This window comes from Pelophylax lessonae, assembly GCF_965119305.1.
Source record: "Pelophylax lessonae genome assembly, chromosome: 4".
Lineage (NCBI taxonomy): Eukaryota > Metazoa > Chordata > Amphibia > Anura > Ranidae > Pelophylax > Pelophylax lessonae.
This window is the reverse complement of record NC_138771.1, coordinates 658,989,276-659,009,502: the sequence shown is the minus strand read 5'-3', so window position 1 is coordinate 659,009,502 and position 20,227 is coordinate 658,989,276. Positions and strand designations below refer to the sequence as shown.

The 20,227-nt window shown below is 45.5% G+C and overlaps 1 protein-coding gene across 1 annotated transcript in view; it reads right to left on the bottom strand.

Moving 5' to 3' along the window:
* The window catches only part of LOC309553061 (uncharacterized protein), a 149,358-nt gene that overhangs the window by 108,328 nt on the left and 20,803 nt on the right, over positions 1-20,227 (bottom strand). Inside the window, exons 2-3 of the mRNA XM_082253959.1 lie at positions 668-727; positions 477-583 (exon numbers count right to left, since the gene is read on the bottom strand). Of these exons, the coding sequence (XP_082110085.1) occupies positions 477-583; positions 668-727 (167 nt within the window). The remainder of the gene's footprint in view (positions 1-476; positions 584-667; positions 728-20,227) is intronic.

Below are 20,227 nucleotides of genomic sequence, written 5' to 3'. Positions count from 1 at the left end.
TAATAAGTAAATAGATTGAGTATATATTATTATGTTGGACCAATCGGAACGTTTGTTTTCCTTTGGTCACATAATAGAGTACATACTTTTAGGTAAAGATTTCGCTTCTGGTCCTTGCTTCTAGTCCTTATCAGCCACATAAGAATCAGGTTGTCACTGCTGCTAGGGTATATAATATATAGGGTATATGTTGTATTGTATTTGTAAGTATAAATTTTCATATATCTTTGTATGGTTCATATCATTCTCAGTACTTACTGGTCGAGCCATGCATTAATTGGGCCAAGGAAGGAAGGAAACACTGTCCCAAGTCCGGTCCAATCTGTATTTGTGATAGGGATATGCTTTAACATTTGTTCACGTGAGTATGTTTCAACATATTCAAGTTCTTTTGTTTTGAATATACACTTACTTGTGGATATGCAGAGTGTATTCTCAAAAGCGTCCACTAGACTAGTGGTTATCACTGAGCTTACCTACGGTCTCAACACATTTACAAGCATAGCTCATTAACTTTAACACAGAAAACCCAAACAATAATTCATACTTGGTGGCTGAACAGTACACATGGAAATCTAAGAGCCTGTTATGACAAATAATATTAAGCTCCCTTTGTAATTACTACATTCTCTCCCAAACACAAGCAGTTAACATCCACCTCACCCACCTGATATCCAGTCCTGGGGTCTTGGACTGGATATCAGTGTCCCTGCTTGCTGCATAGTTTCTATATTCATAATGACAAATGGAAATGGCACATATCACTATTAATACATTTACCCCTTCATAATAAAACATAACTTTTAATCGTGTCATATTAAAAATTATATACCAATTATTTTTTTTTGATGACTCCACACCTGATTAGAAAAAACAGAACACTACAGCATTCCTATCAAATCTCTAACTTATCCTGACAAATGACTAAGTTATTGCTAAAACCAATGGACACTACTCCATATTTCCACTCTTAGACCTTTCCACAGCCTATAACACAGTTGAGCGCCCACTCCTGCTCAATAAACTCTACTTCCATCGGCCTCCAAGACTCTGCTCTTTCCTGGTTCTCCTCTTGCCTATCTCATTGTGCCTTCAGTGTCCACCTACAACTCAATCTCCTCCTTCCCTATTCCTCTTTTCATTGGGTCCCTCAAAGGCTCTATCCTCAGGCCATCTCTACACCAAATCTATTTCTCCACTCCTCAACTTACTGCTTCAGCCTTCTCGTGAATCGCTAATATATTGATTGACAAATAAGTATGAATGCCACACTCAAACTTAATCTATCAAAAACTTTTAATATTTTAAAACTAAAAATTAACATTCTACCTAGATTTCTATATATGCTGCAAGCCATGCCCAGCCATCTGTACAAAATTTCTCTGGCGCAACAAACCTCCCCCAACAAACATCAAACATGAACATCTGGTACTCCCCAAAAACAAAGGAGGCATAGGCCTACCAGACCTGCGTAATTACTATAGAGCTTGCCTTCTCACCAGAATAGTGGATTGGAACTAGGGATCAACCGTCTATCGGCAAAGCCGATATATCGAGGGCCGATATGCACTTTTCCCGATATATCAGAATCGGCCCCGGAGGTTACCGATATTGCCGACATTTCGGGAAAGTGCTGTACCGGAGTGATACATGCAGCTAGAGGCATCACCCCGGTACCGGCATCCATAGACGATGGTCGGCTGTCTTGTAATGACAACCGATGCGGCTGAGAAGCCGCTCGGCTGTCATAACAAGGAGCGGGAGGGGAAGCCCCCCTCCCGCCGCCTTCTACGGCTCACCCTGGTCTCCCGTCCCACCGGGAGACCCGGGAAACCAGCCTGCACAGCCGCCGAAGACCCAATCAAAGCCGCATTCGGCTCTGATCGGGTCTCCATGCAAAAACCCGGAAGTGATGTCATGAGTGACATCACTTCTGGGTTCTGTCTGTCGCCAGATTTAAAAAAATGACACCATTAAAAACAGCCAAATTTGGCGTTTTGAATGCTTTTAAGTGCAGAGGAGGGGTTTGGGGTCTTTTAGACCCCCAGATCCCTCCACAAAAGTACCTGTCAAAAAAAATTATTTTTTTAAATGTACAAAAATATTGGCCGATAGCGATATGCATTGGCCAAAATATCGGTATCGGTATCAGCAACGAAAAACCGATATTGGTCGATCACTAATTGGAACATCCATGCATCTACAATACAATGGTTTACAATAGAAGAATCCATATCTCTGTTACCCCTAGTTACTCCCGAAACACATTCCACCCACTTTCACTGATCACCTGCTCTTAGGACCCACCTTACGCTGCTTCCAAAAAATTAACATTTTCCCTCTCCTCTACACTAGGTCCCATGACACCGCTCTGCCTTAACTCCAAATTCCCTCCGGGGATGTCAAAACAATTTCTAGGCTAAACATCTTTCACAGAGCTATTTTCCTTAACTGCAAAAAACTGGTTTCCCAAATGACAGACCACAAGTTCCCATTATGGACTGATCTTCAAATACAACACCGTTTCTTGGGTCTGAACCAAAAACCCCACTGGTCCCGTCAATTTACTCCCTTAGAATCTCTTTGCTCTGAGAACACACCACAAAGGCACATAGTTTCAACCATCTACTCTTTACTTTTTGCCAAACACCTCATGAAAAACAAAACAAGACCTCACAGATAAACAATAGAAACAAATATTTGAAACCATCCTTAAGGGTTCAATAAATGTTTGCTCATTAAATGTTTGAACCCAGGAAAATGGTTAGCCGGTTCACATAGGGGCGACCCGACTTGCCGGGGCGACCTGTGAAGTCGCGGTGCACAGCACGCACCGCGACCTCGGAGCGACATGCACGGACTTCATATCATTGAAGTCAATGCAGGTCGCTCCAGGTCGGCCCAAAGTAGTACAGGACCCTTTTTCTAAGTCGGAGCGACTTGTGTCGCTCCTATTAGAACGGGTCCTGTGCTAATCTGTGGCAGGCGACCCACGGCGACTTGTCAGGCGACCAGGTCGCCTGACAAGTCGCCCCAGTGTGAGCCGGCTCTAAAAGATCCTCACGTGCTGGTACAGAGACTTGACCACACTCCACAAATTCATACCATCTGTATCCAACCTATGTTACTCCGAACCAGGTTCTCTCATCCACATCTGGTGGTCATGCCCCATCATCCAAAAGTTTTGGAGGCAAGTACATACCATAATTTCAAGAGTCTCTACATTCACATTAGAATTCCCTCCTGCGCAATTCCTCTTACATCACACCTCAACACCCAGACGTACTTACCTCAAATCTCTAGCTATGCACATGTTAAATGCAGCTAAGCTATGTATCCCAGTCCTGTGGGGCAAAACCCATGCCCCCTCAATCAAAGAATGGTTTCAGAGAATTGATAAAACAGCCGAAATGGAGGAACTCATAGCCATTTCCCATGACAATATCTCCAAACACACCACCTACCGGTCTTGTTGGTATCATTTTAGAACCACCACTGAATATATCCAAACCATGGACCACAAACCTAAATGAATAAGGGCAATACCCAGGATACCTTTTCTTTCTTTACTGGTGACCCTACACCGACCTACCCTCTGTTGAAATCTGGGAGTAGTTGAGTGTGAATGGGCCATAAAACAGGGTCCAGTAGGAGGCACTCGTCCCCCATTTCGGTCTACTCCACTCCTATCCCCTATCACTTTCACACAAATTTCCTTCATCACCTCCTCCCCCATCTCCAATCCCCTCTCCCTCCTCTTCCCTCCTGCCACCTTCTCTATCACACCCCATCACTAACCAACTGATGTATCCAACAAGGTTGACAGCAGGTCTGTCAACCATGGAATCCCCCTTAGAAGCATGTCAAAACCACTCTGTGTCATTTGCTACCCCACAGACTACTCTCATCCATTACCCTACAGAGATCTCCCTAACTAATCTCTCTTATCTCAAGAAACCAGCTCAACTCACAACATTGTCAACTCCAACATGGACTTGACTTCTCTTTAAGTAGGATCTTCTCAGCCTCCAAAATACAACATATTTACCCACCTCTTCACCTTAGCCACTCACCTTTATATCTGTTATCACACTAGAGGTTATACAACCTTTGATCATTACATATGGGTTAAATGTCAAACTACTTATACAGTGTTATGAATGTATTTCTCTAGGCCATTGGGCCTATGTAATTCCTGGCTTTCCATGTTTTTCCTTTCTCTGTAAACCTACCTCAAATATCCTCAATAAAATATTATGGAAACAAATATTTTGACCCACGGGACCCCCTTCCCCCTTCCCACCATCAAGATCAATATCACAACTAAAAGTCCCTCCTGTAATGCCCAGGTGTTAGGTGCAATACTAGGCTTTGACCTCTTTTTCAGATCCCACTTCCAAACACTGTCTTAATCTTGCTGCCTTCACCTCCATAACCTTCCAGAGTTTTCCCCTTCTTCACCAAAGACACAAAACCACCAAGCTACCAATTTCAACTCTTTTCTTGTTGGGCCTACCACTACATAGGCTATTCCGCCTTTAGTCCAGCGTGAAAGTTGCTGCAAGACTCATCCACCTTACCAACCACTCAGTGTCCATCACCCATCTCTGCCAATCCTTCTAATTGTTTTCGCTTACCCAGTGTATAAAAATGTTAATACTAACAACAGCCTACAAAGCCACCCACAACTATGCCCTGAGTTGCATTACCAACCTCATCATTAATTTTCACTCAAACTGTCTCCTCCATTCCTCTTAAGACCTCCTGTCCTCTAGCTTTCTTGTCACCTCCTCTCGTGCATGTCTCCAGGACTTCTCCAGAGCCTCTCCCATCCTCTGAGCTCTCTTCCTCAATCTGATCTGACTGTATTCTACTCTGTTTACCTTTAGGTGATCCCAGAAAACTTACCTCTTCAGGGAAAAAATGAAGGGACCAATATGACCGTGCAGCCAGGAGATATGTTTGAAGAACATCTTGGCAAGTTTAGGAGAAATTGGAGGGCAAGTTTAGGAGAAATTGGAGGGCCATTCAATGAAGTAATGTTAGCCATTTTTAAGGATCGATGGAGAACGTCCCAAAGGGCTGAAAATCAGTTATAGAGCACATCAAAATATGGGTCAATCCACATTTAGGAATTTATTTAATAAGGACCAACAATTTAAGCAGCACTTTTCATTATTTCTATTCGCAACAGTCTCTACTCTCAAGGATCTTAGAATATAAGGCCCCTATCTCACAATGCTACATATACAAACTAGTGCCAGTTTATGCAGGAGTTGTGTATCCTACCATCAAAGTCTTTGGAGTTTGGGAAAAAACCAGCGTAAGCAGGAGGAGAACACACAAACTCCATACAGATAGTGTCCTGGTTGGGATGCAAACCAAAGAATCCAATGGTGCAATGCCGAAGTGCTGCTAAAGTGTAAGGCACTGTGCTAGGGTAGTAAGAGCCCAGAAGGCACTTTTCAGTTTATTTTTATTTTTTTGGGGTGGGCACAGACAGAAAATCTGTAGCCACCAGTAGGTACAGGAAAATACATACATATAATCCAAAGTCTTGTGCAGACCTTGGTTTCTGGCCAGCATGGAGGAATAGCGCCCACTTCAAGACTTTCTGCTGATGTCCCTTGCGTACAAAATGCAAGTCCTGTTGTGACCCGCACATTTAGATATGGATGGTGCAATGCAAGAGTCAAATCATAGAGTAAGTCATCACCAGCACTCCAATAAGTCAGTTTCAGCAGCTTGCTGAGGAGTCTATGTATAAAATAGAAAATGTGACTTTAATCAAATATTCTCTGGTGGAAAGTCAATTTAAAATATGGGCCTAGAACAGTGATGGTGAACCTTGGCACCCCAGATGTTTTGGAACTACATTTCCCATGATGCTCAGCTTAACCGCAGAGTGCATAAGCATCATGGGAAATGTAGTTCCAAAACATCTGGGGTGCCAAGGTTCACCATCACTGGCCTAGAAGATTCATGTGAATAGAATGTTTGCCGATTATCTGATTCACTGATTTACAAACATGCTACATGGCATATGGTTTTTCCAATGTTTCGGGGCCTTGCAATGTCCCCTTGCTTTAGATGACACAGTGACAATAAACCAACTGTGCACTGTCCCCTTAAGAAGACCCCACTTGTTAGGGAAAGTGACTAGTGGCAGGAAAAGGTTCCAAAGGAGTAGGGAAAGCTTAGGGACTTGCAACCCTGGAAGAAAGTCTGCCCACTTGTTACGATCAGAGGGTAAATCCACCCGGAACAAAGGAACCACCCGATCTTCACCAGAGCCACTGGAGTTGTGGATGTTGCGCTGCGAGGCAGCCCCCAGGTTGCAGCTCTCTAGCACACCCATACGGGCACAGCGCAACCAAAAAGCACGCTGGAAGGACACAGGGTACACACAGACACTATACTGAGAGAGAAACACAGCAACAGGAAATAAAAAAGATCCACGGACAGAAACCAAAGGGAATAAACAGCACAACCAAAGAAAAACACTGAGAACAAAGACAGGCTCAAACAACACACAGAATGAGGGAATACTGAGAAACAGCAAATGCTAAAGGGACAGGAGGGTCTGTTTTCAGCATAGATATACAACACTAAGCCACAGGTGCAAAAGCTTAATAATACCTAGATATAGGGCGAATTGGCAGGAACCCGAGCAGCTCGAACAAGAGGTACTGTGACATTACCCCCGTTTTACAGGGCCTCCCTGGCCGCTTGGGTCTGGGTTTCAAGGGAAAGCAAAGGTGGAATCTTTTTACCAGATGAAGAGCCGGCCCCATGCATCAGCGCCCCACTGCCTAGTGGTGGCGGGAACACACCGCCACCGGCGAGCGCTCACCCCCAGCACCAAGCGCGCAACCGACGTAGGGCTACGTCGGTTCGCGCAGGAGGGCCAACCTGCCGCAGTAAATGTGCGGCGGGGGTGGTCCGGAACGTGTTAAACTTGTTCGCAGCTGTAATGTATTGTCGGCTCCCTGCAATAAATAAAAACATTTTTTTGTAAAAAATGGCGTGGGTCCCCCCCAAAATCTATACCAGACCGTTATCTGAGCATGCAGCCTGGCAGGTCAGGAAAGGGGGGGAGCAAGCGACCCCACCTCCTGAACCATACCAGGCCGCTTGCCCTCAACATGGGAAGGGTGCTTTGGGGCACCCCCCAAATCACCTTGTCTCTATGTTGATGGGGACAAGGGCCTCTTCCCGGTAACCCTGAGCTGTGGTTGTGGGGGTCTGCGGGTGGGGGGCTTATCGGAAACTGGAAGCCGCCTTTAACAAGGGGTCCCCCAGATCCCAGCCCCCACCTATATGAATGTGTATCGGGTACATCGTACCCTTGCTCATTCACCCAAAAAGTGTAAAGTGACAAATCCTTTATTAAAAAGAAAAACACATAAAACTCTCAATAAAAATTATTGAAAAAGAAAAGAAAAACAATAGTGTCCCTCAATGTAAATCCATTGTCAATCACGAAGCCCGCCAAACCCGAAAAATAGAAAAAAATTAAAAAAACGCTTTGCCTCTTAAGAGGCCACCTGCCCTATGCCCAATATTCGGCTTTGACAGTTCCTTTATAAGCAAGGGGTGGGGCCATCTGGCTACGTAGCCCAGTGGCCCTGCCCCTTGCCTATAAAAGAACTGTCAAAGCTGAAGATCGCGCTTATGGCAGGTAGCCTTTTAGAAGGCGAAGCATTTTTTATTTTTTTTCTATTTTTCGGGTCCAGAGGGCGTCGTGATTGGCAATGGATTTACATTGAGGTACACTTTTTTTTCTTTTAAATAAAGGACTTGTCTCCTGTGGTTTATTATTTTTTTGGTGAATGGGTACGGGTACCCGATAACCATTCACATAGGGTATCTGGGGGCCTACTTGTTAAAGGGGGCTTCCAGATTATGATAAGCCCCCCAGCCGCAGACCCTGACAACCACAGCCCAGGGTTGTTGGGAAGAGGCCCTTGTTCCCATCAACGTAGGGACAAGGTGCTTTGGAGTTTTTTTTTTTAATGTATTTTTATTGAAAAATTTAGATGTATAGGTACAAAACATAGCCTTTGGGCATTCCCCAGCTAATACATAAAACATAGAACTACTAATAACACCTCCTATTATAGAACCCAAAAAAAAGGGGGGAGACGAAGCACACCTTCCATACACCTCGCTCTGTCATTCTCTTATAAAATCACTTCAAGGGTTGAATTATAAAGAGATTCCTGTTCCCTCTCAACCATTAGGATAATGTATCGGAAGAATAATAACTTGTGTTTAGAATCCTACATGAAAAAATGTAATGTGTGACTCCCTGCAGAGGAATAAATTTGTTCGTATCATAAACTAAACCTTATCGGGGGGGATGAATTCAGTCTGTGGACTCCTGATCATCTGTTCTACACTCCGAATCTATCCACAAGTGCCAGACCTTCTCAAATTTCCTATCCCGGGACAAATAAGTAGCTTTGTATAGGGGTACAACCTTACTGATCAAATGCTTCCAGAAGGGCAGATTAGGGGTGGTGTCCGATTTCCACTTGAGCACTAACGCCTTCCTGGCATAAAATAATAAAAGACCCAAGACGGGTAAGCATCGCCCTACTAGCAGCCAGAGAGTCAACTAACCCCAGGAGGCAAACACCAACTTTTTCAGAGACCTGCATAGTAGTTAGGGTAGATATAAACTGGGTCACTTCCCGTCAGTAGCTTCTAATCTGAGGGCACTTCTAAAAGATATGGGTAAATCCATCAGGGTCACTAGAGCATCTACAACTGCAAGAAGAGGAATTAGGGTAGATACGATATAATCGTTGTGGTGAAAGAATTAATTCTGTGCACTATTTTAAATTGGAACAGCCAGTCTTTAGTCAATATTAGTGCTTGAAATGGGCTGTCCCAGAGAACTTCCCAGTCTTCATTGTCCAAGTCCTGCTCCTCCGAACGCCACCCAGTTAGCAGGGCATCTTGTCCCACATGACTTGTAGATCACAGAAAGTGTTTTTTTTCCTGCCCATCCCAGAGGAGAACCTCCAAATCGTCCTGCTCCAATCGAAACAGGGAGGACCCAAGATGCGCTGTAACGTTTTTTTTTTTTTTGGCATGGAGTTCCCCTTAAAATCTATACCAGACCCAAGGGGCCTGGTATGGTGGGGGATCCCACAACGTTTTTTTTTTATTTTTCATTCTGTCATAGGGTTCCTCTTAACCACCTAAATACAGGGCACTTTCACCCCCTTCCTGCCCAGACCAATTTTCAGCTTTCAGCGCTCATTGGCGTCTATGGGAAATCTTGGTCTGCTTGACATGGCACTGCTCCCTATCTTTAACCACTAAGGCCCCAGCCCTATTTCGGACACTTTTTGTTTACAAGTTAAAACCAGTATTTAACTTAATAATACACTTTTTTGTTGCCTTTTAGAAGGGTCACTACTTAGAACCCCCAAACTACTTAGAACCCCCAAACATTATATATATTTTTTTAGCAAAGACTCTGGAGAATAAAATGTCGGTCATTGGAAAATTTTTTGTCGCACGGTATTTGCGCAGCGGTCTTTAAAACGCCATTTTTTTGGATAAAATTTGAAAAATCACATTTCACTGCATTTAAAAAATACTAAACAGTAAAGTTAGCCCATTTTTTTTGTATATTGTGAAAGATGATGTCACGCCGAGTAAATAGATACCCAACATGTTACGGTTTAAAATTGCACCCCCCCCGTGGGATGGCGACGATCTCAATCGGCGACGCTTTAAATTTATTTAACGGTTACCAGTTTTGAGTTAGAGTGTAGCTCTTTTTTTAAAATTATTGCCCACGCTCTGGCGATCACGGCGATACCTCACATGTGTGGTTTGAACAGCGATTTCATTCGCGGCTCGACTTGCGTATACGTTTTTTTTTGTGCGCGAGCTAACGGTGACGGGGGCAGCTAAATTTTTTTTTCCTATTTGTTTTTTCTTTTTTTTTAACTTTATTACAGTTTTGAAAAAAAAAAAAAAAATCTGATCACTTTTTTTGCTGTCACAAGCAATGTAAACATCCCTTGTGACACCAATATGTAGTGACAGGTACACTTTATGGAGGGATCGAGGGTCTAAAAGACCCTAGACCCCCTCCACTACACTTCCATGTATGCAAAACGCTGAAAACGGCGTCTTTGCATACAGCCGTTTTTCAAATTTGCCGCCTTTTGCAGCACAGTAACCCGGAAGTGACGTCATGGACGCCGCCTTCGGGTTACGTCATCGGAGACCCGATCGATGCCGTTTCCGGCATTCATCGGGACTCCATCCAGCCGGCGGACGTGCCGGCTGGGTGCTCGGGGCTCCCGGTGGGACGGGAGCCCAGAGCAAAGCCATGGAAGGCGGCGGGAGGGGGGGGGACGTCCCCTCCCGCTCACCGGGGTAACGATCGAGCGGCTCCCGAGCCGCATCGGTCGTTACCGACGGAAAGCTGACCGTCGGCTTCAAACCACGGTACCGGGATGATGCCTCTAGCTAGAGGCATCATCCCGGTATAACCCCGCAAAGTTACCCGACGTATGTGTACGTTAGTATGCGGTAAGTGGTTAACATTGACGTCTATAGGAAATCTTGGTCAGCATGAGAAGGCACTGCTCCCGAACCATGAGTGACAGGGACACAAAACTTGGGGAGCACCGAGAGGAGACCCAGGACTACAACATATTCATACATTTTAAAAGTGGAGCATGCTTGTACACTACACTGACTGCACTAAACTGACTGAACTCACAATCCTCTATCTACCTGCCTAATCTCCATTGTCACACACTATACACAGCTGCTGTGTAAGCAGCAGCCTTTTATAGTGTGGGTGTGGACTTAGCCCCTGAGCCATGATTGGTGAAAGTCAGAGTGCTTACGTTCGACTCGAACACAGAGCCCATCACAAATCCCTTGGAGTTAAAGTTTTCACGAATGAAGACTGGCACCAATTCTGCTGCAGATGGCAGTGAGCGTATAGGCACAAAGTGTGCCATTTCGGAAAATCAGTCTATCATAACCCACACTACAGTACAGGAAGGTCAGTAACAAAATCCATAGCAATGTGGAACCGGGCAGAGTGGAAGTACTGCAAATTGTTACATAGTTACATAGTAGGTGAGGTTGAATAAAGACAATAGTCCATCCAGTTCAACCTGTGTAGGTGTGTGTGACTGTAATCATCTAACATAGCTCTTAATCTCCTGATCCTTGAGATGTAAGTCTAAGAGTCTTTTGAAAGCCACCATACTACCCGCAGAAACCACCTCTTGTGGTAGAGAATTCCACAATCTTGTAGCCCTAACAGTAAAGAACCCTCCTCGTTGCCTGAGGTTAAAACGCTTCTCCTCTAATCGCATTGTATGTCCTCGAGTCCTCATGCAATTCCTTCGAATGAACGGCTTTTTTCCTAAGCTGAGATCCCCATTAAGATATTTATAAATTGCTATCATGTCCCCTCTCAGACGTCTCTTCTCCAGGGAAAATAAATCGAGCGATTGCAGCCGCTCTTCATAGTTAAGGTCCTCCAACCCCCTAATCAGTTTAGTTGCCCTTCTCTGGACTTTCTCCAGCTCCAACACATCCCTCCTGAGGACTGGCAACCAGAACTGGACAGAATACTCCAGATGCGGTCGGACCAGAGTTTTATAAAGTGGAAGGATTATAGTCTTATCTCTGGAATACATCCCTTTCTTTATGCATGCTAATATTCTGTTGGCTTTGGAAGCTGCCGCTTGACATTGCATGCTGTTGCCTAATCTATCATCAACCAAGACTCCCAGATCTTTCTCCATTTTTGATTCCCCCAAGGGTTCCCCTCCTAACGTGTATTGTGTTTTTATGTTTTTAGTCCCCAAGTGCAAAACCTTACACTTCTCCACGTTAAACCTCATTTGCCATGTCGTTGCCCACTCCGTAATTTTGTCCAGGTCATTCTGTAGGATATCTGCTTCATGCTGTGCAGTTATTGCCCTGGCCAATTTTGTGTCATCTGCAAAAACTGATAACGAACTACTGATCCCGTCCTCAATTCTGTTTATGAATAAATTGAACAAGGTTGGTCCCAGGACTGAGCCCTGGAGGACCCCGCTTACTACCTCAGACCAGTCTGAGTATCCGCTGTTTATTACCACCCTTTGGACACGCCCTTTTAGCCAGTTCCGTATCCAAGAGCAAACCCTGCTGTCGATACCTGCAGACCTTATTTTATAAATTAAGAGCTTGTGGGGAACTGTATCAAACGCCTTAGCGAAATCCAAGTACACCACATCCACTGGTCTGCCCCTATCTAGCTCACAGCTCACCTCCTCGTAGAATGCTAAGAGATTGGTTTGACAAGAACGCCCATTTGTAAACCCGTGCTGATTACTGCTGATGATGTTGTTGTCTTTAGCAAACTCTACGATATAGTCCCTTATCATCCCCTCCAAAAGTTTACATATTATTGATGTCAAGCTGACAGGGCTATAATTTCCCGGGATATGCCTCTGGCCCTTTTTGAATATCAGAATCACGTTAGCTTTCCTCCAATCCCCTGGTACATCTCCTGTCCTAATACTGTCAGCAAAGATCAGGAACAGTGGTCTGGATATAACCTTACTGAGTTCCTTGAGTACTCTCGGATGTACGCCATCCGGGCCTGGTGATTTGTTAGTGTTAAGTTTATCCAGTCTTTCCCTGATTTCACCCTCTGTTAGCCATAGTGGCAAGTCCTGTGTATTACTACTAACCCTACAGTCCTGGTCAGTGTACCCCTCCGTTTCCTGTGTAAAGACTGACGAGAAAAAAGCATTCAGCACGGTTGCTTTTTCAGTGTCCTCTGTAACCATCCTCCCATCATCGTTAATTATGTGTGCAATATGCTCTGCCCTAGTTTTTTTGCTGTTGATATATTTAAAGAATTTCTTTGGGTTTTTTTTACTATCCTCCGCTATTTGTCTCTCAAAGTTGATTTTAGCCATCTTGATTTCTTGTTTACTTTTCTTATTTGCCTCCTTGTATTGCTGGAAGGCCGATACTGTGCCCTCTGATTTATATTTCTTGAAGGCCAATTTTTTTCCCCTAATAAGTTTTTTAACGCTACGGTTTAGCCAGCCAGGTTTGGCTTTGTCTCTTCTAAATTTATTTCCCATAGGAATGCACTGCAAGATGCCTTTGCTTAATATGTTCCTAAAGCATTCCCATTTTTCCTCTGTGGTCAGTGAGATAGTGATCTGTTATGATCAATGAGATAGTGATCTGATGGGGCAAGTCTTCCAGAAGTTACCACCATTCTTCCAGAGCCAATTCCACGACAAGAAAAAGGAGCATGGACGTTTAGCCCAACAAGGTGATTGGAAAAGAATGGCCCTGACTCCTGCAGAGGAGGCATCCACTTCGATGGAGAAGGGCTTGGAGACATCAGGCCTCAAGAGAGAAGGGCCAGAGAGGAAAGCCCGCTTTAAGGTGTGGAAGGCCTCCACTGCATCAGGTGGCCAGTTCCTAGGAGCAGCATCCTTCCGGGTAAGGGCTGTGATGATGTAAAGATCTTACTTCCTGTCGACAGCCATCTTGGTCATGTGGAGACGGCTGCCTCTTATAGACTCTGATTGCATCATCACTTGCCTGCTGCATGGGCGTCGCACAGTGATGATGCTGCACACCTGACTATATTTATCACCTGATGGGTTGCAGTCCTTGTCCTTGTGTGCTCCAAGGTGCATCTCTGCTAGCAGTCTTCTGTTCTCCGTGTATGACCTGGCTTGGCTGAAAACTCTCCTGACTCTCGACCCGGCATCGGCAGACGACCCAGCATTGGCAGACGACCCGCTTCTGGACTCAACCCCCGCTTGGATGACTACCCGCTTCTGCACTTGACCCCGGGTTGTTCCTGCTCCTACTTCCTCACTCTTGCTGTGCGTTTATTGTTGTTTGCTCTAATAAACTGCTTTATTTTACCTGCATCCCCGTGTGGTCTGGTTTCCTGGCACCCTGACAGATGTGTGCAACCAGAACAGAATAGTTGTGACTGAATTTCTGGTAGTAGTTTGTGAAGCCCAGAAAGTGCTGGATAGCCTTCAGACCACCAGGCCTTGGCCAATTGGATATAGTGGCAACCTTTTCAGGGAGAGAGACCGTCTCTGGAGACAATGCAGTCCAGAAAAGGTATTTGAGGTTATTCAAAGAGGCATTTTTCTGCCTTAGCATAAAACATATTCTTACAGAGGCATTGAAGGACTGTACAGACATGAAGTCTGTGCGTAGGAAGATTTGGGGAAAAAATAAGAATGTCATCCGCATAGACTACTACACAGGCATAGTGGAGGTCCCGGAAGATCTTGTTGACAACGTGCTGAAAAACCACCAGGGCCTTACAGAGACCAAAAGGCAACACTAGATATTCATAGTGGCCATCCCTGCTAAGTAAAAGGACCCAGAGCTCATGCAGGTGCAGCGCTACCTCTCCCGCAAACACAAACCTACTTCATGGGAGTCAGAGATGTATAGTAACGAAGTAGAACTACTTAAGTACTGTACTTAAGTACCGAAATGCGGTATCTGTACTTTCCTAGAGTAGAATTTTTTTCTCCTACTTCTACTTTTACTTCACTACATTTTTTCGATGATTTCGATACTTCTACTCTGATATTTTTTTTTGTGCTGCACAGTTACTCGTTACAATTATAAAAAATTACCACTGCCAGAACAGTAGATGGAAGTTTCATGAAGCTCAAAACATGTGTATTATCAGCGCATACGAAAATAAATGCTACTGTATGCATAAATAAAAGCTGCATTTGAAATAATAAAAAAACAATATGATGTTCAAACTTTTGACTTCTTTCTTTAATAACTACATAACACAGTACTTGTACTTCTACTTTCAGTACTTGAGTAGAATTTTTTTTTCAAAACTACTGGTACTTTTTACTTTTAGTACTTAAGTAGCAATTTTTTAAAAAAAACTACTTGCAATACTTAAGTAAAAAAAATGTTGAATACTTTAGTACTTCCACTTAAGTAACTTTTTCTGCGAGCACTTCCACTTCTACTTAAGTCACTTTTTGATCGAGCACTTGTACTTTTACTCAAGTAGAAATTTCGAGTACTTTATACAAGTCTGATGGGAGTACAAGAAGTTGTCCCCTGTTGCTCAGGCAATCTTCAGGCAATGGGATCAGCTGGAGTTACAGGACAATATACTCTACCGTCAATATCGTCCAAGTTGTGGTCCCCTAGTCACACATCCTGGAAACCTCTCAGGTGCACCATGCTGCGGGTGGCCATTTCAGGGAAGATCAGACTGAGTCACTGGCTCTGAGGTATTTCTTCTGCCCCCTTGTCGGACTCATTACACAAAGCCTGCCAAAAGTGTAAATGTTGTACCATACACAAGCTTCCTCTGAAAGGACCACACCCATGACCATCACCATCTCTGAACCTTTCGAACCATGGACTTTCTAATGATCTTCAGCTTGCCCTCTGGCTACCAATATGCACTGGCTTTTGTTGACCTTTCATCAAATTTGCGGTGGTAGTGCCCACGATGGACCAGACAGCTGCAACCACTGCCAAGCTTTTCTGGGAGCACATTGTCCAACCTTATGGCTGACCAAAGTGGATCCTTTCGGACCAAGGCCCAACCTTTGAGTCTAAAATTATGACGGAACTGTGCCACCTCAGTGGCCCCTAGAAGTCCCGCACCACCCCCTGGGTAATGGAGCCTGTGAGGAGTTCAACTACACCCTAATGGGCATGCTGCAGACCTTAGAGTTGAGCTACCGAGACCGGTGGCAAAAACATTTGGGGGCCCTGGTGTGGGCCTACACCACCACTGTCCAACCAGTTACAGGCCTTTCTTCCCTATGTTCTGCCAATATGGCCAGGTGCCCATGGACCTCCTGTTGGGAAGCTAGTGAGAAGAGGACAGGAGGTCCGGATCTGCACACTTGAGGGACTCCTGCCAATCTCCAGGCAGAGGGCCTGGCAGGGTGGCTGGGTCAGCCCCTAAATATGGAGGAGCCTGGCCAGCAGGGGAGTCGAGTGCTGAAGTTGCTGTCGTGTGGCCTAGGGGGCTCTGCCTCCAGGCTGGAGCTGAGTGAGGCTCCATTCACACCTGGGCGTTTTTGAGTGTTTTTCAGCTCTAAAAACGCTAAAAAAAAACGTTCCAAATGCCCAACAAGTAAAACCCCATTCATTTAAATGGCCCCTGTTCACATCTGGGCGTTTTGCAAAATGCCTATAGCTGAAAAAAGTACATGAGCTTCTTTTTGGGCTGATTACCAGCATTTTTGATAGATGTCAATTGCCTGCCTCCAAAAACGCCTGAAAATCGCGGTAAAATTTGCGGTAAAAAAACACGGTAAAACGCTACGCTCAAGTGTGAATGCAGCCTAAAGGAAGGAGAGGAAGCCTAAGGGAGGAATCTCCAGTCCCTGGCACAGTGTTGCCAGCCCCCCGGAGTGAAATTTACTGGCAGAAAGCCAAAATTTACGGACGGCACCAATTTTTTATTGGCACTGCAAAAATGTACATAAAATAGCCGTTTTCAGTGCTAAACCGTGCAAATATGAATAATTAAACTATAAACATGTAGATAGTGCTATTAGCAATGTGTTTAAAGCGGAGTTCCGGGCACAAAATCGACCTAATCGATTTTGTGGCCATCCACTTGCTCTTCTTCACCTGAAAAGGAATTGGATAGTTAGGATTATTTTTTTTTTTTACTTACCTCGTAATTGTAGAACGAAATACTCACCTGTTTTCCACTTCCTCCCTCTGTGGCCTCGGCCCGCGCCGTCACTTCCGGTTTGCAATGATTCCTGGGAGCTGAACGTCATCGCTCCCAGGAATCAATGCGACGGCACCGGCCCCGCTCGTCACTTCCGGTGCGACGCCGCATTCCCTGCTAAACAGCTTTTGGGCATGCCCAGAAGCTGTGGAGGAATGCGGCGCCGCACCAGAAGTGACGAGAGGTGCCGGTGCAGGCGCATTCTGGGAGAAGAAGACGCGGAAGAGGACGCAGAAGAGGATCGCGCCGGCTTCAGCTGCCCACAACAGAGATGGCAACGCTGTAGAAGAAATTTTATAAGTGAGTATTTCTTCTAAAAGGTAAGTGCGAACCGGGACAGATCAGAGGCTAGCCATTGTGGAATGTACCAGCCCTGACTGTCCCGGGGGTATGTTTTTTGAAAGGAAGTAAGGAAGGAAGTTGAGTCAGGCACGGCCACGGCGGCTTCCAACTAACTGTAGGCAGAGGCTGCCTCCTAGGGGATCATCCACTAGTTGTGTTAAATTAGTGCTGGGGGGGGGGGCGCGGCAGCTCGGGAAGGGCGCAGCGACATTTTATTACTTATATATCTTAACTATAGTATATATTTTATATGTGTAGCGGGGTTAAACATGCCTAAAGACACTGTTTGATATGTGGGAAGGAACTAGGCTCCCTCTAGTGGTAGCTGCATGGAATTTCCTGGGCTGTGACTTCCTTTTCACAAGATGAAGAAACTACATCTCCCAGGCTGCTTTGCAAGATCCAGGAACTAGGCTCCCTCTAGTGGTAGCTGCATGGAATTTCCCAGGCTGTGACTTCCTTTTCACAAGATGAAGAAACTACATCTCCCAGGCTGCTTTGCAAGATCCAGGGTGCACGGCTGCACCGCACGGCACTATGGGGGAGGTTATTTAAAGGAAGAGAGAAGCGCGCGAAGGAGGCGCCTTTCTGCGCTGGACTCTGAGGAACCAGCGAGCGAGAGTGAAGGACTGACACTGGATATTGGGCCAGAGCCTCTTAGCCTGGAGGGACGACGTGGAACCGTCCCATCTCAAGCACGAGGCACATTCCTGGAGGTCATACTGCTGTTTGCTGAGACCGGAAGTCATCCGCCAGAAGGACCTCGCGCGGCTGGCACATAGCCAAAGGACTGAGACCGCAGTGGAGGCGCGCGAAGGAGAAACTTCTGTTGGTGAGAGGGCACATGCCCAATAACTGACTTTATCTGCCGAAGAGATAGTTCTATCTACAGATAGCAGTAGCGCAGCAGGAGGTGATAAAACCCCGGGGTTTATCAGCATACTTTCTCAGGAGACTCATAGACAAACAGTAAGGTCTGTAAAGGAGTCGCCAGAGGCTTATCTCTCTCGCAGAAGTTATTGCTCAGTTACGCAGACACCCTGCGGTGACAACTAACAGCTCGTTGTCTCTCTCTCTCTTGATCTTTATTCCTAATCTGGATTACAAATGAGCTCTATTCAATAACCTTGCTAGCGAAGATCAACAAGAAAGAAGAGAACTCTGGGGGGGGGACTCAGATAGGCCTACCTACCTGGTACTGTGTCTACCCTTAATGCAGGAGGAGTGTGGGGGTATTCTTTTACCTTTTTAAAGCTGTTTTAAATAACCTTTTATGGACTCGTATTGTATTGTATTGTATCTCCCCTATTCAATTTGATATATAGTAAACTAAGTTTGGTTAATTACAATCCTGTGCGTTGTTCCATTGTGTCACCCAGAAGGACTACCATTCAAGAAGGTAACAAGGTATGGTTGCATAGTGAAGTATTGTATTTCAATCTGTGTATCCATTTGATAGTCCAGTCCTATTCTGGGTCAGTTGTGCCTGAGGAGGGATCGAGCCAATTTGATTGGGTTGTTAGGCAGGGTGTAGACCCAATAATATAATCAGCAGCTCCTGCGGGGGTGGTGCTACACGTGGGGGCTCGTCCGGGATTTCTACAGTCCTGCAACACAACCCTCTCAGCCCCAGAATCCCCTCCCACGCAGAAATGGATCCTGTTGCTGCTGCTGAGTGGTGCAAGGAAGAGAATGTCATAGTGGAAAATGGCCTGGTGGTTGAAATCAAGGGAGAAGCCTGGACTGAAGAAAAGCTCCTCCCTGTTTTAAGGGCACTATCCACAGACAGGAAATTCTGGGTGATTGACATAAAAACTGACACCACTGCCCCACACACGTATGCACTGTGTGAGTGGAGGAAAGGGGTCCCTGATTATTTCAATGGAAACAGTGTAAAAACTATTGACCAAACAGAACTTTTCCTGATACATCCAGGAGTTCCTACTGCGGGTCCCTCATCCACCACCCCTGGGGTATCCAGCCAAGAAAAAGGTGTCCAAGAAGGGCATCCTGAGTCATCACCTTTGTCGACATTTAGCTCAGAACTGTGTGCTGTTCTTGGGGAGATTGTGGCAAAATGTAGCAGGGACTCCTCGAGCTATCTGATGACTGGATATAGGAAGCTCCGGACATTCTCTGGGAAACAGCCTGTGCCTTCAGCAGAAGATGGGTTCGAAGAGTGGCTAGATACCGCCACTCAGGCTTTGGAGGAATGGGAGGTACCAGAACAGCACAAGAAGCAGAGGATCACAGAGAGTTTAAGGGGACCTGCATTAGAGGCTGTACGTAATCTAAAGCTTAGCAAGAAGAACTGCACTGCACAGGATTATTTGGACATTCTGCAAGATGTGTTTGGTCGGACGGAGAACGCGGCTGAACTTCTCTACCAGTTGGACCACTGTTATCAAGAAGAGGGGGAGAAGTTGTCCGAATTCATTAAACGTCTGGATAGGATTATCCACCAGATTCTGTTAAAGAAAGGAATAGACCCCCGGAAAATAGATGAGACTCGTGCACGACAGGTTCTGAAAGGGGCTCAACCTTTAGATCCCATTGCCATACTGTTACGAACTCGTCGAGATGGCGGCATTCTAGAATACCCCGATCTGATTCGAATGGTCAGAGAGGAAGAGGTCATGTTGGACAACAAGAAGAAAAGTCGGCAGTTTGACTCAACTGCCCGGGTTGGAGTGATAAGTGTGGAAGAGGGTGACTCTCAAGTTGAACTCCTAAAGACCCAAGTGTCTCAGTTGATAGAAATGGTGTCCATCCTGACTGGTCAGGTATCCACTCTACCCAAGGGGAGTATATCGGGGAGGCCAGATGAACCTGTTAGTCTCAGCACAGATCCAGAGCCACGGCCTGCAAGATTGTTAACTTGTTTCAACTGCGGGGGAGTTGGGCATGTTAGAAGGGTATGTCCCAGCTCAGGAAATGCTGCCGCGAAACCTCGCGAGCCAGCGGGAAACTTCAGAGGACACCGGTGAAGGAGTCAACCGGGTGTCTGCCAGTCTTAAGGGACTCCAGAAGTGGTGCAGGATCAGGGAAACTGAGTCAGGGGGTCAGACCCAAATATAACACCCCCAGTTCTAGACTCCGGGTTACTGAGGG